Source organism: Suncus etruscus, chromosome 16 (assembly GCF_024139225.1).
Source record: "Suncus etruscus isolate mSunEtr1 chromosome 16, mSunEtr1.pri.cur, whole genome shotgun sequence".
Lineage (NCBI taxonomy): Eukaryota > Metazoa > Chordata > Mammalia > Eulipotyphla > Soricidae > Suncus > Suncus etruscus.
In genome coordinates this window covers 65491741-65510224 of record NC_064863.1, presented here as the reverse complement: position 1 = coordinate 65510224, position 18484 = coordinate 65491741, and the positions used below count along the sequence as shown (strand labels likewise).

Sequence of the window (18484 nt, the reverse complement as noted above, 5' to 3'; positions counted from 1 at the left end):
TAAAGGTCACATGATTGAAGGGAATCAATATAGTCAGCCTGATTTTCTATTAGTCTAAAAGCCAGAATATATACCCATATAAAAATATTTGCCTTTTGTAATATAAAAGCCAGAATGTATATACACATATAAAAGTATTTGCCCATATGTACAAACATACATTTATCCCTAGTTAAACACTGCTTTATTCTAGTCCCGCTCAAACTTTCTTTAAAATGGAAGGCTTATAGAATGAGAGGTCAGCAAAAGTTAGTAATTTATCAATTAATGTGGTATAATTATATTGTAATGTCCATTAACTCATATACTTTGTCTCCCAGCTACATCTTTACTTGATGGTTGTCTAGGTGTTAATTTGGCACTAGATGACATTCCAAGAACTAATTCTAAAAGCTGAAATGAACCACTTCCTGTCTCTTTTCCAGTTTACCTTCTCAATCCTGGCGTTTGTGTTGAAATAAAGACACCGTGTCACGGAGGGGAAAAACAAAACAAAAACGACTTGCTTAGAAAGGAACGTACCTTATGGAAGTCTAAGCCGGCATTGCCATTGTCCCCCGCCGTCTGTTGGACATCTCTGTCCAGCATGACACTGGGCTCAGCTGGCCCACCGGGGGGGTTCAAGGCCCCGGGGGGAGGGATCAGGGAGGACAACCTGGACGGAATCCCGGGGCGCCAGCTCCAGGAAGCGTCCAGCTAAGACCAGGTGTCTGACACCAAAAGAGGCACCTCTGCTCGGAACCTGCAATCTAGCGGCTGCCCTGATTAGCTAAGTACAAAGGCAGTTCGGATTACTGCCCTCCTCCCAGCCAATCGCCGGCTGGCCTGCCTGACAGCAGCAGGCCCCCAGATGGAAGGGGAAGTGCACGCGGCCAGGACCTGAGAACCGGTTTCTACCGTGGCCGCTGGCACGCTGGGTCTGCTGGCCCTCTGTGCCACACTCACTTCCAAGGGGGAAGGCCTGATACTGCCTGAGCAAACCACCTCGGACCCTGCCCTAGAGGGTCGCACATACACCCTGTCATCGCCATGGATTGACCATTTGGCAGCTTTAACAGTGCAGCGCTCCCTTAGGCTCTTCTCTTATCCTCACTGATCTCCACAAGGACCCAGGCCTTGAAATTTATTTATTTATTTATGTATTTATGTATTTATTTTTTTTTAGTTAGCTATGGTTTTTGTTTCAAACAGAAACCAGAAAAGCAGAGAATTGATAAAAAAAAAAAGAAAAATCTTGCTATAGTCACTGTCTCCAACAATGAGGTTCATAACTATTAAAAATTACTTTAGAAAAAGTGACAACAGGTGTTAAAATAACAACAGAGAGCAACAAAACATGCTATTTTATTACACTTGGATCCAGTGCTAGATGCAAGGCAATTCACCTTTGTGGATGGATTCAGACTGGTTTCCTAAACTCAAGGAATTCAACTTAAATCTATCATCAGAGTCCCTGAAACTATTCTCCTCTGCAGCTGTAAGGATAAGCAGTGTTTCATTCAAGTTTTGGTATTTGCCCCAGACTGAAGGGGTCAACTTAATAGTAACTATAGACACAAAGAAAGAAAAGGAATAGCACACACAGAAAGAAAGTGGGGCTTCAAGTGTCTGAGTACCAAAGTATGTAAATGTATTTTCATTCCTTTATACCTGCCATGTGGAAAAAATAAAAAAAAGACCATAGGATTCACAGATAATGTGTAACCCCCCTTCCTAAACTATCATTAAAAGACTTGCAGATAATTTTTTTTTTGGGGAGCCACACCGGGCGGTGCTCATGCGTTACTCCTGGCTGTCTGCTCAGAAATAGCTCCTGGCAGGCACGGGGGACCATATGGGACACCGGGATTCGAACCAACCACCTTTGGTCCTGGATCGGCTGCTTGCATGACAAACACCACTGTGCTATCTCTCTGGGCCCCAGATAATTTTTTTTTAGATGTGAAAATAAGAATAAAAAGGAGCACAACTTTCAAAACACATATACATATGTGCATGTGGGTATCTAGTAGTGATCAAGGTTTACTCCTGACTCTGCTCTAGGAACCATATTTGGCAAGGTTTGGGGAACCATAGCGTGTGCTGGAATCAAACCCCAGTTGACCAGGTATGACAGCAACTATCCCTCTTGCCCTTTGTATTATAGATCTAGATAATATTCTGGGCAATATTCTGAACTCATGGGGGATATTAGGTATAATCTAATAGAGTTGAATCTCCATTCTAGCCACAAAGAGAGTCTAAATCATCTACCAAGACATCATTGCATTTTAAAGGTAAAACTTATATTATTTCTGGATGGTTTCTCTGAGCAATGGTAGCAAGCTTACCATAGAGGTAGAGATGGAGGGACATGAGGGGCTGTGGGAAAGTAGAATGTGAATATGTGGGGAGACACTGACACAATGTTGAAGGAAACTGGTGGAGGATATGGTGCTGGAATTTTGTAATGTATGAAACCTTACTATTAGCAGTATTGTAAATCACAGTGCCTAAAATAAAAAAAAAGTTTCTATATTAAATAGAAAGACTGTCTCTTCAGAATGTTCTACTTACATTTCTGAGCTATTTATACTCCTTTAATGTGAAATCTGAGGAAATAGGATTGAGGCAAGTGTGGGTTGGGAAGAGGGGTGTGGGTGGGGCAAAGAATCATCTTTCAGAAAAACTCCCTCTAGCTCTTGTCCCATGAACACATTCTTTGAAGAGAACCTTCTTTCCTTTTATGAAGGCAACATTCTATTCTGGGCTTCATGTTTTCTTTCCCACCTGCCAGTCTACTTAGACACCATATCTTGATTGTGGGTCCTTCCATTAGAAACTATTTCCGGGGCCCGGAGAGATAGCACAGTGGTGTTTGCCTTGCAAGCAGCTGATCCAGAACCTAAGGTGGTTGGTTCAAATCCCGGTGTCCCATATGGTCCCCCGTGCCTGTTAGGAGATATTTCTGAGCAGATAGCCAGGAGTAACCCCTGAGCACTGCCGGATGTGGTCCAAAAACCAAAAACAAACAAACAAAAAAAAACACCAAAAACTATTTCTACCAAAACAGTTCTAAAGCAACAAGATCACACATTTCAGCCTGAGTGTAAAGGCAGCATTTCATAACCTGCTGACTGGCTGGCTGTCACTAACAATCTTTAAAAGGAAATTCAGTTCTTCAAATACCAGAACATTCTCCCAGTGACTTAAAGCAAGATTTTATTTATTTTTTTGTTTTCTTATATTTTTGTTTGCTTTGTTTTTTGAGGAGATGAGTGGGGCATACCCAGCGGTATTCTGGGCTCTCTCCTGATTCTGGGTTCAAGGAAGACTCCTGACATATCTTGGGGACAATTTGGGGTGCAAGGCATTGAACACCAACTAGCTAAATGTAAAGTGCATGCTGTACAATTTATCAACATTCTTACCTGGAGGCCATAAGAATTCCTGGAACCTCCAGGATATTACAAAGGGCCACAGGTAAACATTATGCCAATCATAAGTGAAAAGCCACAGATGAGAGTCAGGACCAACTGAGAGGATGGGGTAAAGGAGAAAAACAGGTCAGAAGAGTGACTCAATTGAGTAGAGGTTAGGAGTCAGGAGTTTGTTCCCTATTCATGTCTTTAGCAATTTCCTTCTAGTCCAGTCCTGTCCAGTCTAAATTTACTTTACATTTTCCCAACTCTATGACAATATCCTCAACAGTGTTGACTCCAGGAATGGTGCACATTGCAGATATAGTATATTGTGTGATCTGGATCCCTACAATGCACATGCTTTTCAGGACTGGTGATTTGCTCCTAAGCTCCAGAAACACAAAGTACTTTTTTTTTTTTTAATATAAATTCTGCTCTTCAAAATTAACAGTTTGTCCTTAATAATCTTTAAACAAGGAGACAAAACAGCCTCTTGGCCTCTGGTTTGATTTCTTTTCTTTTTTTGGGTGGGGGGTTGGGGTCACACCTGGCAACGCTCAGGGGATATTCCTGGTTCTACACTCAGAAATCGCTCCTGGCAGGCTCAGGGGACCATATGGGATGCAGGGAATCAAACCAACGACATTTTGCATGCAAGGCAAATGCTTTACCTCCATGCTATCTCTCTGGCCCTTGGTTTGATTTCTATTCAGAAAGCACTAACCAACTTCTGTAACTATTGCATGATTTACATGTGATTTACATATGCACTGGGTTTATTGCTCACAAAAATGCCAGCCCTATGAGGACAAAAATTTTTTTGAGAACAAGGGAGAGGGCTCAAAGGGCTGGAGTGCAAGTAGGAGCTCCAGGTTCAAATTCTAGCACTGACTAAACATACAAGCACACAGCTGGGAATAGCCCCTGAGCACCACTGGGTGTAAACCAAACAATAACTACATATGTGTATATATCATATACATGTCATGGCTGACTCTCAAACAACTAGAGCAAAGAACATGTATTAGATGCCCAATAAATGAGTTAAATTTGACAAATCCATGTGAATGGCAGGCAGAACTGATAGCCTGCATATCTCATCTTTAGAAATCATCCTCAGGCCTGGAGAGATAGCACAGCAGCGTTTGCCTTGCAAGCAGCCTATCCAGGACCAAAGGTGGTTGGTTCGATCCCCCGGCATCCCATATGGTCCCCCCAAGCCAGGGGCAATTTCTGAGCGCTTAGCCAGGAGTAACCCCTGAGCATCAAACAGGTGTGGCCCAAAAAACAAAAACAAAAACAAAACAAAAACAGAAATCATCCTCAATCCATCAGAGAAAAGAGACAAACCATTAGGGGCAATGACAATAACTTGGGGGGGGGGGGTAAAGGCTGAAGCTCAGAATTCATTTTACCCAATTCTGAAAATACCTCATAGAGAGGTACAGGCTAAGAGAAATTAGGCATGAAATTAGCAGGGTTTGGGGGCTATCTCTTTTCAGTCCATTTTCATTGACTAGCATAGAAAAATTGTATTTGTAGGAGAACTCTGAGTGTGTTCAAAGGACCCAGGTCCTTGAGAACCAGCTTAAAAAAAAATGGATACCAAGCATCTATGAGATGCTTGTTTTGTCCCTGGTGAACATGTTTAGTGCCAAAGTAACCACCGGATAACATCAAAGTTGATGAGGTAATGCCTCTAAGTACTCTTAAAGCTATAAAAGATGTCACTAAAGTCCAAAGTACTATTATTTAATCCATTTCTTGTATAATAATTGCTGTATAATAAACCACTGATGATAGATATCAGAGGGTATATGTTTTCAATGAGATGTAACAGATGAGAGGCGCATTTTTCCAAGTTCAATTTTGATGCTATTGTTCTACCCCAGTCTGTGATTAATAAGCATAAAGCAATCATAAAAAATATTCCATTCTTTCTTTTTCTTTTTTACATTCTCTGATTCTTGGGTGGGGATTGAGGGTATTAGGGAGTAGAAATTAAGTATGTATTCAAAAGAAAAATACTTGTGACCAGAAGGTGACACATAAAGGTACCGAGGGCTGGAGTGACATTATAACCAGCAGGTAGGGTGTATGTCTTGCATGTGACCAATCCAGATTTGCTATCCAGCTCTCCATATGGTCCCCAAGCACTGCCAAGAGTGATGCTTGAGTGCAGGGCCAGGAGTAGTCCTACACACCAATGGGTTACACCCAAAACTTATAAAAACTAAAATAAGGGCTGGAAAGATAGCACAATGGTAGGGCATTTGTCTTGCATGCAGCCGACCTAGGACGAACAATGGTTCGAATCCCATTTGATCCCCTGAGCATGCCAGGAGTGATTTCTGAGTGCATAGCCAGGGGTACCCCTCTGAGCACCACTGGGTGGGACCCAAAACAAAACAAAACAAAAATGAAAACAAAATGAAAAAATGAATAAAATAAAGGCACTGAACTCTTTCATCCCTTCTAAGTCCCAACATCCCAGATGAAGAAATCTCAGTTATTACTTAATACTTTTAGTCATGTTCCTTTAGTACTGAGAAGCATTCTCATTTTACCCTAGGATATTAAAAAAAGAAAACTCAAATTAGTATATGATTAATGACTCACTTCAATCTATAGATGAGTCACATAGCTAGCCCAAAAAAAAATGAACAATGTATGAATATTTCTCAGTTACCTGTATGGAATTATAGATGAATACTTAGTTATTTACAGGTGCTTACTGTGTATCAGCTAGGATACTAAGTGGTTTATCTATTTAGTTTTTACTCTTCTAACCACCTCACCAGGGAGGTATAGGCATTAAACTTATTTTTCAGCTGAAGAAACTCAGGCACAAAGGCATTGACTATTTGCCCAAAACACAAAGCTAGCAAGTGGTGAGAATGGCATTGAAACCCAGGCAACCTGATTTCAAAGTAGGTGCTCTTAAACCCTACTGTATTTTTCAAATGGGTTGTGACTTAGAAATGACAGATGTAGGGTATGCACAGTGTTTAGGGGGTTAGAGTATTTTTCCAGCAAGCAGATTTCTCCTCAGGGAAAACATGTCACACTGACCTCAGTCACATATCAGCAGAGAGGATCACCGAATGGCGCCAGCCAGCAGTAACAAGAGAGGTTGTCAAGCAATTAGCTTGATGATAATTTGGGATAATAAAACCTGCTTCAAATCATAATTTAAATGGGCAGTGTGGGGAAGTCTTCCTTTCGCTTCCCTAACCTCCATCTGGTGCGATTAGTAACAAAAGGTGGTTGGACTCACTTGTGGGGCGAGTGAAGTCCACGTGTCTTGAAAAGAATTGTGATTAGATTTGCAGATCTGCAGGGAGGCAGTGCATTGTGTGGGCTTTATCCCACTTGCTAGGTGAACATTTCATGAATGTTAGGTAAGATAAGTACCAGATGGATGAAAGCAAGTGAGACACAATGATTCTATGGCCTGCTTCTGTCTTAAAAATGGTCAGCATCGGGGCTCAAGCGATGGCGCAAGCGGTAAAGTGTCTGCCTTGCCCGCGCTAGCCTAGGACGGACGGGTTAGGGTTAAGGTTAGGGTTAGGGTTCGATCCCCCGGCGTCTCATATGGTACCCCAAGCCAAGAGCGACTTCTGAGCGCATAGCCAGGAGTAACCCCTGTTACTACTTAATTTTTTGGATGTGGCACAAAAAATAAAACAACAACAACAACAACAACAAAAATGAGTGTTAGAGACTGGAGCCATTGCACAACAGATAGGGCGTTCACTTTGCATGTGACCGACCTGGGTTCTGTCCTCGGCCTTCATATGCTCCTCCATGCCTGCCAGGAGTAACTTCTGAGTGCAGAGCCAGGAATAATCCCTGAGCACTGCTAGGTGTGGCCCCCCAAACAAACAAACAAACAAACAAAGTAATGCTAGAAATATAGTACAGGGTAAATCACTTGCTTTGCATGCATCTTAACTCATGGTAGGCTTTAATTCCACCCCAGAGCACCAATAGGAGTTGTCCCTAAACATAGAGCCAGGAATAAAATCTGAGCACCACCAGATTTGGCACTTCCTTAAAAAAAAAAAAAAAAAAACAGAACTAAATTAAATTAAAATTCATTGGCTTAATAATGCATTGGACTTTCTCCTCCTATGTATATCTAGTTCAAATCACTTAAAACCTTTTCACTAAATTGTAATATACAAAATATGTAAAATGTATTTCTGTAAGCAGGAACAATGCTTGGTATATACATATGGTATACACACATATATGCATACATACATACAGTTCCTTCTAGACTCTTCCACCAGCCAATTCCAAACTTCTCATCTGCTACTTGTAGTCATCATCATCAATTAACTTTGCCTGTTGTTGTCTACTTCAAAACTTAATGAGAAGAAATTGATAATGAATAAGATTGTTCAAATTTAGAAGAAAGTGTTGGGGAAGGGAAAATTTAGAAGAAGCTAAATTGGGTTTATATAATTAAAGATATAACCAAAAAAAAGTCCTAGTAAAACAAGTAGCACAATTAATGGTGCCTACAAATGTTTCCAAGTGTGTTTTCAAGTTCTATCTTCATAACTTCTATACACCCATACTTTCCACTGTGCTTTCCACTTCCCATGCAAGAATCACATGCCAACAAATTACACAATCTAAAGTGTGTCATTTAAGCATCGCAAACATTTTGAGATGAAATTTAGTTAAAACTGGGGGCTGGACAGATACACAGTGGGTAGGATGCTTGCCTTGTATTTTGTGATCCTGGGTTGATCCCTGACAACCTATCTGGTCTCCCAATCACTGCCAGGAATAATTCTTGAGTGTAGAGTGCAGAAGTAATCCCTGAGCATTATTGGGTGTGGTTTCAAAAGAAACAAACACATATATTTAAAATTTACTTCAACAATACTGCTAAAAAGAACTGCTTTATTTTATGCAGCTAGAGCATATGGTCATATATGAGAAGTCTAGACTCGAAGGTGGGGCTAAGGAAAGGCCCAGATACTGCTCTAGGGATTATGTGGCCTCTCCCTGAAATTAGTCAGTAGTGAACTTTCCTAACTCTTACACAAGGATATGATAAACTTTGTTTCAACCAGGAGTGTAATGAAACTACCCTATTTAGAATCTGACTAAGAGTTCAGACTTGACTTTTTCATGTGATTCCTCTATTAGAATAGGACTTATAAGACGTCATGCTTTCCCTTCCTTTTTAAGCTGATGATGAAGACATGAAGTTTATGAGCAAGGAACTTTCATTTATTTTTATTGTAGTTGAGGTAACATGACTCGATCCCAAGAACTGCGTATAGTCCCCTAAGCACAGACCTGGAATAGCGCCTAAGCAGTACTTAATGTGGCCCTCAAGAATTTTTTTTAAGGACAATTTAGTAGGGAGATAGAATTAGAGAGGGAGAGAATACACACACACACACACACACACACATACATCACACATCACACACTCATTGATTCACATACATACAAACACACACATATTTTCCCTCCTTTCTGCGGGATCTGCTTTCTTGGATTCAACTGATTGCTCCAGGATGCTGATAAAATCTCCGAATGCAGGATCAACTGGGGACTGGTTCTAGATCACTACAGACTAAGTGCATATTGGTCTCTACTCCTAACCTCCAAGTCATTCAAGGATCACCTGTACATCTCACTATCTTTTATTATTAGCATAGGGCTCACCTATCTTTACTTACCTAAGCAAACTTCCTGTAATTTAGGAGAATATTGTCTTGTATGGATATAACTCTGAAACAGGAAGCCTAGTTAGCTGTTTAAAATTTTTTTTTCTTTCTCAATTGAAGCAATTGCAGAGTGAGTAAAGGTCTTGGCTTGCACACGGTTGACTCAGATTCAATCCCATACCCTGATGCTCTGAGATCCAGCTTCTACCAAAAGTGACCCCTAATTAGAGCCAAGAATAAGCCCTGAGAATTGTCAGGTATGGCCCCTAAACAAAAACAGAAATGAATAAGAAAAAAATTTCTCTTCTAGGAAATTTGTGTAGCATGAAGATGAACAGAATAATAGTGGCTGGGCTCGAGCGATAGCACAGCAGTAGGGCATTTGCCTTGCATGTAGCTAACCCAAGACAGACCCAGGTCTGAACCTGGCATTCCATATGCTTGCCTGACCCTGCCAGGAGCAATTTCTAAGTGCAGAGCCAGAATAAAATCCTGAGCACCTCCTGGTGTGGCCCAATCTACCCTCCCCCCAAAAAAGAATAGTAGTGGCTGCAGAATTTCCTTCAAAGGGCTACTTGGGAGGCCGGAGAAATAGCATGAAGATAAGCCGTTTGCCCTGCATGCAGAAGGATGGTGATTCAAATTCTGGTATCCATATGATCCCTCGAGGCTGCCAGGAGCGATTTCTGAGCATAGAGCCAGGAGTAACCCCTGAGCGATGCCATGTGTGACCCAAAAAAAAAAAAAAAGGGCTACTTGGTGGCAATAGAAATATATAAAACTTTTCAGGAAGATTGTCTCTAAATTTAGTCTGAAGATCAAGTCTACTGTTTGTACTTAAAATATAAATTCTATAAAGATTTTTTTGTTTTTGTTTTGTTTTGGGTCACACCCGGCAGCACTCAGGGGTTACTCCTGGCTCTGTGCTCAGAAATCACTCCTGGCAGGCTTGGGGACCATATGGGATGCCTGGAATCAAACTGGGGTCTGTCCTGGTTTGGCCAGGTGCAAGGCAAATGCCCTACCGCTGTGCTATCGCTCCCAGCCCTTACATTCTAAAGATGTTGTAATTAATCTTTTAGCAAGATTGGGAAAGCGTGGTTAACATTCAGAGACTATTATTTTAGTGGTATCTCACTAATGCTGGGGACCTTTAACTATGGCCTAACGAGCCACATGTGGCCCCACCAAGGACAATTTTCAGGCCTGCCAGATGTTTTTGCCACTGCTTCCTGTCCTGCTTAGTAGCCAACTTGTCCCAGGCCCACAGTGAGCATGTGAGGAATGTGTTCATATGGTATGCGTGCCACATGAGCTCTCTGACTCCCCTCCTTCTCTCTGTCTCTCATTTTTTGCTCTCAGTCTCTGGCAGGGGTCCTCAAACTATGGCCCACAGGCCACTATTGTTCATAGTATATATATTTTTAAACTATAGTTTGGTTCTCCAAGAGTCTGAGGGATAGTAAACTGGCCCCCTGTTTAAAAAGTTTGAGGACCCCCTGCACTAATGCATATATTGGGAGGTGGACAGGAGGATCTAGAACCCTAGAGTCTGTGAATATCACCCTCCTGCTGCCCCATCTAGAGAAGGGGGTTCATCTACCTGGTGCCAAATTATTTGGACCTGTCAAGAAATATCGGACCCTATAGGTCTTTCTATTTTAGACCATGACAAAGCAAACTGTCAGGTCTTTCCCAGGACTTCATCCTTTTCAGTAATATATTACCTTTTAATCTCAATGGCCACACTGAGAATTCAATTCCTATTTGAATTCTAGAATCAGATCTGTTGGACCAGTTTTTTCTTACATTTTGGGCTTCTCAGTCTCAATTAAGATTTGGGATGAAATATGCAACTTTATCTAATTTAAACCTATATCAGAGCTCTCCACTAGTTCTATGGATAAACTTGCTGACTAGTCGTGTAGCCTTTCTGAAGAATGTTGGTCACAACTTTCATCTTTGCTTTCATCACCATATTTTCATCTAGCTTTGTAGTATTCTTTAAGTTGTTTGGACTGGAGAGACAGTATTCAGACAATGTGCTTTGCCTTCAAGACACAGTTAACCTCATTCAATTCTCAACATCACATCTATTTTGTTTCCTAAGAACCATCAGGAGTGATCCTGAGCATAGATCCAGGAGAAAATTCTGAGCACAACCAGGTGTGGTCTCTAAACAAAACAAACAATTTGTTATAAATTATATTAACATCAACATAAAATGAAATTAAGCATCTTAAACATTTGGGATAAAGTGGGTCATACCTGGCAATCCTCCTGGGCTACTAGTAGCTCTGTGTCTCAGGGATAATTCTACTGTGTTGACCACATGGAAATTGAGCACATTAACCTTTCTGTTACCTTTCTAGCCCACCACCGTAGCAATTTGTTGTTGTTGTTTTGGGGTCACACCCGGCAGTGCTCAGAAATAGCTCCTGGCAGGCACCATATGGGACACCGGGATTCGAACCAAACACCTTTGGTTCTGGATCGGCTGCTTGCAAGGCAAATGCCACTGTGCTATCTCTCCGGGCCCAACCATAGCAATTTTTAATCATCTTTGTCAATGTTTTAAACACATTCACAATGTTTTATAACCATCATCACTATCTATATTCAAAACATTTCATTAAAAAAAAGTTTTGCAAGGTCAGAGCAATAGTACAGCAGTAGGGCTTTTGACGTTGCATGTTGTCAACCCAGGACAAAACCTAGGTTCGATCTCCAGCATTCCCATATTGTCCCCTGAGCCTGCCAGGAGTGATTTTTCTGAGCTCAGCTCCAGAAGTAAACCCCTGAGTGCCACTAGATATGGCCCAAAACAACAAACAAACAAACAAAAAAGTTTGCACCTATGAAATCATAACTCCCAAGTGCCCTTGCTTCAAAACAATAGTACCTTCATTCTACTTTCCATATCTACAGATTATGACCATTCTAGTACCCTATGTCAGTGGATAGAGTTTAATATTTGTAATATATAGATTTACCTAACTGAGCACAATAACTTCAAGGTTCTTCTGTGCTAAAGAACATGTAAACACTGCTTTCTTTTGCAAGATTTTGTTGAACTATAATATAGTTCGAGTTATCTGGCAAATTAATTATATGGAATGAGAATATTTTGTCTGCTTACAAAGATTTTTACAAAGATTTTAGACTTGAAAATCATAATGAGGACAAATCAATAAATTTGCTTAAATAAGTCCTCGGGTCTTTTTTTTTTGTTTTCTTTTTTTTTTTGTTTTTGTTTTTTGGGCCACACCCGGCATTGCTCAGGGGTTCCTCTCTGGCTGTCTGCTCAGAAATGCTCCTGGCAGGCACGGGGGACCATAGTGGGACACTCGGGATTCGAACCAACCACCTTTGGGTCCTGGATCAGCTGCTTGCAAGGCAAACACCGCTGTGCTATCTCTCCGGGCCCAGTCCTGTGTCTTTTGACCTGGTAAGTCCATTAGTTTAAATGCTGGCCCCAAATCCAAGTGTTTTTGTTCAAAATGTCTAGGTGGTGGCCTGAGAATTTGCATCAAAGTTCCTGGTCAGTGTCTTATTTTCAGGAGACCATTGTGATTTAATCAGGTTTAAAATGAAGAATTCAATCACTCCCCCAAACCCCTCCTCCCCACCCTCCACCCTTCACCAGATACAAGAGAACATCCTATTCCTACCTAGGATAGAATACTTGTTGTTATAGGAGAAAAATATAAACAGAGTAAGAGTCAACAGCACTCATAGAAATGCCACGGTGTTGTGTGAATGAAGTAAAGGCAGAGCCATACTCTCAGAGCTAAATTCTGATGCTGTTTCTCTAGACATGGGGAAAAGGCAGCATTTGAAGGACCCTTGACTCCATAGTTCCAAGAGTGACATTCTAGGGAAATTATTGCAGGACATTCAATTTAAATATTTAATTGAATATAAACTTGGCCTCATTCAATTTAAATAAACAACAATGCCAGCAAACAGGCTTAGAATAAGATACCTAGAACAAAGTGGGATGGTCTTGAGATGATCTCTGGATCTGCTCCATAGAGGAAGTTAAAAGACCCATGATGATTATAGCTGATAAGAACTGAGGCAGATGCAGTAATAGCAAGGGGAGAGGTTACAAGAAGAGATCTACGGAGGCTTTCATGTAATACAGGACAAATGAACCAGACACAGGAATTGGCAGCAGAGATTCACAGAGATGGAGACTGATAAACAGTCTACCATCATCCATGCTGACCATAAGGTTCCTCTCTGCTGCAGCTTGGGGGAGAACCTCCTGAGGGTACCATATTGACCCTGCACATCAACATGGCCAGAGGCCAACCCTATCAAGATGAGGTGATCTGCCCCAACTTGAAAAACACCTAATGACAGAAAGGCCAGATTTCCTAGTCACAAATGGCTCCAATCAATTTGCTACTGAGAAAGCACCATTAGGAACTCACATCCTTTTGGTTCTGCTATTATTAATTTGACAAAGAAATTTAAAAATATGAATAATACCTTTATTACCAACCATTTTGCATGGATGTAAAATGACATTATTCTCAGGAGGACTTTAAATCTTGGCCATGTCTTTGGAATTTAGCAAGTCATTTTTCCAACAAAGTTTCTGAGGGGGCAAGACATAATAAGGCAAGTTGGTACAAGGAATCAAGAAAAAAGAGAAAGGTGGAGGAACATTCCAAGAGGAAAAATTTTTAGAGATGAGGTGTGCAAGGGGAAAGTGTGTGTACTTTAAATGGGAGAAGCTTTAGAGCACTGGCAAGAACAGAGCACAAAAGCAAACTTAGAATCTCTTTCAATGATACTTTAGTGAGTTAAATAAGAAGTTGGATTGAAGCTCAGTTGAGCCATCCTTAAAGGACAAAGGGCTTCATATATCTATTATTTAAACTTCACTTCACTTATCAAACACATGTTTCGAAGAGAACTGATATTGCTCAAATGTTTTTCTTAGAAAAATGAACACTACATATTAAAATCATCCAGATATATTCAATACTAAAAATAATAGAGCAGTGGCTATAGAAAGAGTGCAACAGGTAGGGTGTTTTGTCTTGCACTGGTTGCCCAAGTTTATATCTCTGAGATTCCATATGGTTCTCAGAGAGGAGTCAGTCCCAAGTACAGAGCCCTAGGAAGTATATGTGACATCAATAAACAAAAATAAATAAAATAAGGGCCGGGCAGTGGCGCTAAAGGTAAGGTGCCTGCCTTGCCTGCCTAGCCATGACGGACCGCGGTTCAGATCACCCCGTGTCCCATATGGTCCTCCCAAGGCCAGGGAGCGACTTCTGAGCGCATAGCCAGGTGAGTAACCCCTGAGCGTCACTGGGTTGTGGCCCCAAAAAACAATAAATAAATAAATAAATAAATAAATGTAAAAATATAAAAACAAAAGTACAAACTATTTGGGAGCCCAGCTATGGGCTTGAGTATTGGCTGTATGTGGGTATCAAGCCTTTGACTTCCTTTCTGTTGTGCTCATATGTATACCTAATACCCATCAACATCTCTGTCATGTCTCTCTTACATTGTATTGTTTCTCCTATCACTGTTTTATTGGGCAGAGTTCCACTTGCTTTCCATCCAGTTAGTTTAGAAAAGAATGGGAAGGTTAATTAATTTTTGAGTAATGTGACTCGACATGGAAAGAGAAACAAAAGTCTCCACTGTCTCTAAAACAAAACAAATGTGCACACCCAAACTGTAGACACCAGAAGCAGAAAAGGCTACACCAATATGTCGTTTGAGCAATCACAGAAAACCAGCCATTACAACAGCGAGTGGCTTGAAAGGCATTTTTTTTTTTTTTTTTTTGATGGAGGGCATAAACTTGTGCTCACATTCACACTTTCTAGATGTGCTCCCATGGTCATGCTGTCCTCCTAAAAGTCTGTTTCCTTGTCTGTAAGAGAGAATAGTATGGATACTTACTTCTTGAGTTGTTGGTTTTAAATGAAAGAATAAATGCTTACCATATCCAAAAATAGTCATTATACAGGTTTCTAGAATTATTTATTTTATTGAATAAAAACTTATTTTGGGGGCTAAGAGTGATAGCACAGCAGTAGGGCATTTGCCTTGTTGCAACTGACCCAGGACTGTCCTGGGTTCAATCCCCAGCGTCCCATATGGTCCCCCAAGCCAAGAGTGATTTCTGAGCTCAGAGCCAGGAGAAACCAGGTGTGGCCCCATAAATCAATATATTATTGGATTATTATCTCTAATATATATATATATCTTTAGAGATAATAATCTACATTTGACCTTAATTGGTTTACTTCTTCAGAAGCTACTTATGATTTATGTAAATGCTCAGTAGTCCTAATCTTCATGCAATTATTCTACTACCCTTTTGAAATGTTTGGGTTGTTTTGTTTTTGTTTTAATTGCAGTGCCATGAGGCAACCAAAGCAGTGCTCTCATGCACTGAACCACACCCCTGGACAAGTTTTGGAATGCCAATCATAAGACATTTTTATATTCTAATGCGCATTCCATCTCATAAGAATTTAGAGCATAAAACACAGTATATATAAATAATATACAAAAAGTGGAAAAAACTACTTGTCATAAAACTGCTCTGCTATTCTGTAAATATCAAGCCTTACAATATGAACACTTTTGCAAAGAGATAAAAATTGCTCTTCCATATGAAACCACATCCTATTTCTTGGTGTCTTACCCCATGGGCCACAACTTTTTATTCAGAAATGATATCTGCACTGCTTTGTCCATTGCAACACTATTGATAATAGTCCTATAGAGTTCCAAGAATGCATGCCTGGATAAAGAAACGATTATATGCATACACAATTGGAAAACTACTCAGCTATAAAAAAAAGGTTGAAATCATTCTATCTGCCTGCCATGTGCATGGACCTAGGAAGTATCACAATGAGGGAAGATAGCCAGAAGAAAAGGGACAGATGTAGAATGATCCTCATAGTGGAATATAAAAGACACATAACAAGGAAATAACAAATGCCTAAAGAAAACAGAACCTGAATTGTTTACAGAAACAGGGGTTGGTGGTGTTGCATGAGGGGAAGAGAAAGACTGAGGACCATGTAGGTAGAAAGAAGTGGACACTCTGGTGTTAAGATGTGTATTGGAATGTTATATATAAACACCCTATACCAGGACCAAACAGATATATGACCACTAATAGTAAGCTAGACAAAGAGGGGTCCACCTACTCTAGCAGCCTCAGGGGTTGATGGTTAGTATATGGGTTGCAGAAAGGGTACTGGGGTGAGGGGGGAGGACAAATTTGTGATGGTATTCCCTGATTCAATGTAAAATTACCTAAAATATCACTGTGAAAGATATGTAAGCCATTATGATCACAATAAAAAATTATAAAAAAAGGAACACCCCTAATATTAACAATATTGTAAATCATGGTGCCTAAAGTTAAAATAAAAACCAAAGCCTTTCTGAGCATTTATGGAATAGTCTCAAAACTAAATGATGATGCAATTGTGACACAAGCGTGCAATTATAGGGGAAAAAAAGGTCCTTTAAACAAATATAAAGGTGATTATTCACATCATGGGTGGAATATAAGCCTATTTTTTTTTTCTTTTCTTAGTCTTGTCATGGAGTGACTTGGACTGTTTGTTTTCTTTGGAGGGTATGAATTGAGCCACTCCCAGCAGTGGCTCAGGATTTTGACCTTGGCTTTGTACTCAGGGATCATTCTTGGCAGGGACCATATGTACTTCAGATTTTAAACCAGGTTTGGCAGCATGCAAAGTAAGAACTTTAACCCCTGCTCAATCTCTGACCAAGTGACTTGCAGTTTTAACCTGAGTCCTGATGTGTGTGTGTGTGTGTGTGTGTGTGTGAGAGAGAGAGAGAGAGAGAGAGAGAGAGAGAGAGAGAGAGATTTATATTAGGCAGTGCTTGGAGACTACTCCAAGCTTGGTGCCTGGGGTCACTCCTATCAGGGGACCTTGTAGTGCTGGGAATCAAACTTAGGTGCAAAGCATGCATTCAGCTGTTGACATATTTCTACAGCATCTGCCTCTGGCTGAGACGGTGATGGAAAGAGGAAGAAGAATTACAAAATGTACAATTAAAGGATCCTTGATCCAAAAGACGCTGTAACAGTCAAGCTACTGCTGCGTGGTCCATGGACTGCACTTTGCGAAGAGCTCCTATAAACCCGTGTCGCTGCTCAGGTCTGGGCAAGTCATCGCTCTTGTCAGGAAGGTGTGTACAGTGAAGCTGTGTAAACAGCCAGCCACAGGGACCATTCCTGGTTAGTGACCTGTACCAGAATCCTCTATTTTTAGAAACTGCTGCAAAGGTGCTTTGTCCTTGGGGAAAGGGCAGGCCTCACAGGCTTGCTGTTTGTGGATTCTCCTTGCATTTACCCTGTGTTCTAAAATGTTTGCAAAGGTCAAAGTTAAGAAACATCCCTATCTATCTAAAACTGAAAAGGGTAGACTTTGACCAAGAAGCATCATGAAGGCTAGTATTTTTATTTTATCAGAAGGGAAACCAGGGAGTTATTGGGGCTGGATTGGGCATTGAAGGGGGTAATGGGGGAAACTAGATCAGAAAAGGCTAAAGTAGTAACACCACCAGGCCCACAAAACAGGGTCTTCCCGAATGATTTGCCTCCACAGCCATTCCAATTTTTGGCAAAGGCTGTTCTTGAGCAGCCCTCCTCTGGAGTCTGGCTTCTGGGAAGTGAGCAAGAATTTGCATGTTAAATCAGGAACCACAGCAAGACTCAATTTGAAGCAATTTATCTTAAACTCATATTTATAGAGGAAAACCTATAGGAGTAGAGTTAGGAAATCAAGGAAAGAGACAGAAAAATCAGAGAGAATCTCAAACCTACTGACCACTGTGACTATGCCCTGCTAAAGGCAAAACTAGGGATGAAATTAAAATGGGGAGCCTCACCTTAGTCGGTTCTGGACAGGCATAGGAAGCCTGACATTCACTTCCTTTGGTGGGGGGAGCTCAATATATCAGGACTAAGCCTAAATTTTGGGCCTGTCACTTCCAGAATTTCATTCTCCCTAAGTATCTACATTTGGGTTCTCCTCACTGTGAGGGTCAGGACCAGGGTTTGGCCAGAGGTTTTTTTTCTCCCTCTCTCCAGTTTTCCCCTCATAAGAAGTCCACCATCTATCCTCAGTGCAGGTCACCTCATCCCACTGTCTTTTATTCCTGCCAGATTTGTCTCAGTTCATGATTTGGTTTAAACTTTCCCTGGCAGTAAACATTAACCCCAATCCACCTTGAATCTTAATTCCCCACCCACACACATCATTGGGCTTTGGGGGCTGAAAGTCACACAAGGAGCCCGCATTCATGAGAGAACGAAGGAACTTGCCTCCACCTCATAAACACCGTTGCTAAGTCCTG

General features: G+C 40.9%; 1 protein-coding gene across 1 annotated transcript in view; it reads right to left on the bottom strand.

Annotated features, from left to right (window-relative positions):
* SHROOM3 (shroom family member 3) overlaps nucleotides 1-18484 on the bottom strand; it is a 366880-nt gene that overhangs the window by 207196 nt on the left and 141200 nt on the right. Inside the window, exons 6-7 of the mRNA XM_049789876.1 lie at nucleotides 778-997; nucleotides 523-533 (exon numbers count right to left, since the gene is read on the bottom strand). Of these exons, the coding sequence (XP_049645833.1) occupies nucleotides 523-533; nucleotides 778-997 (231 nt within the window). The remainder of the gene's footprint in view (nucleotides 1-522; nucleotides 534-777; nucleotides 998-18484) is intronic.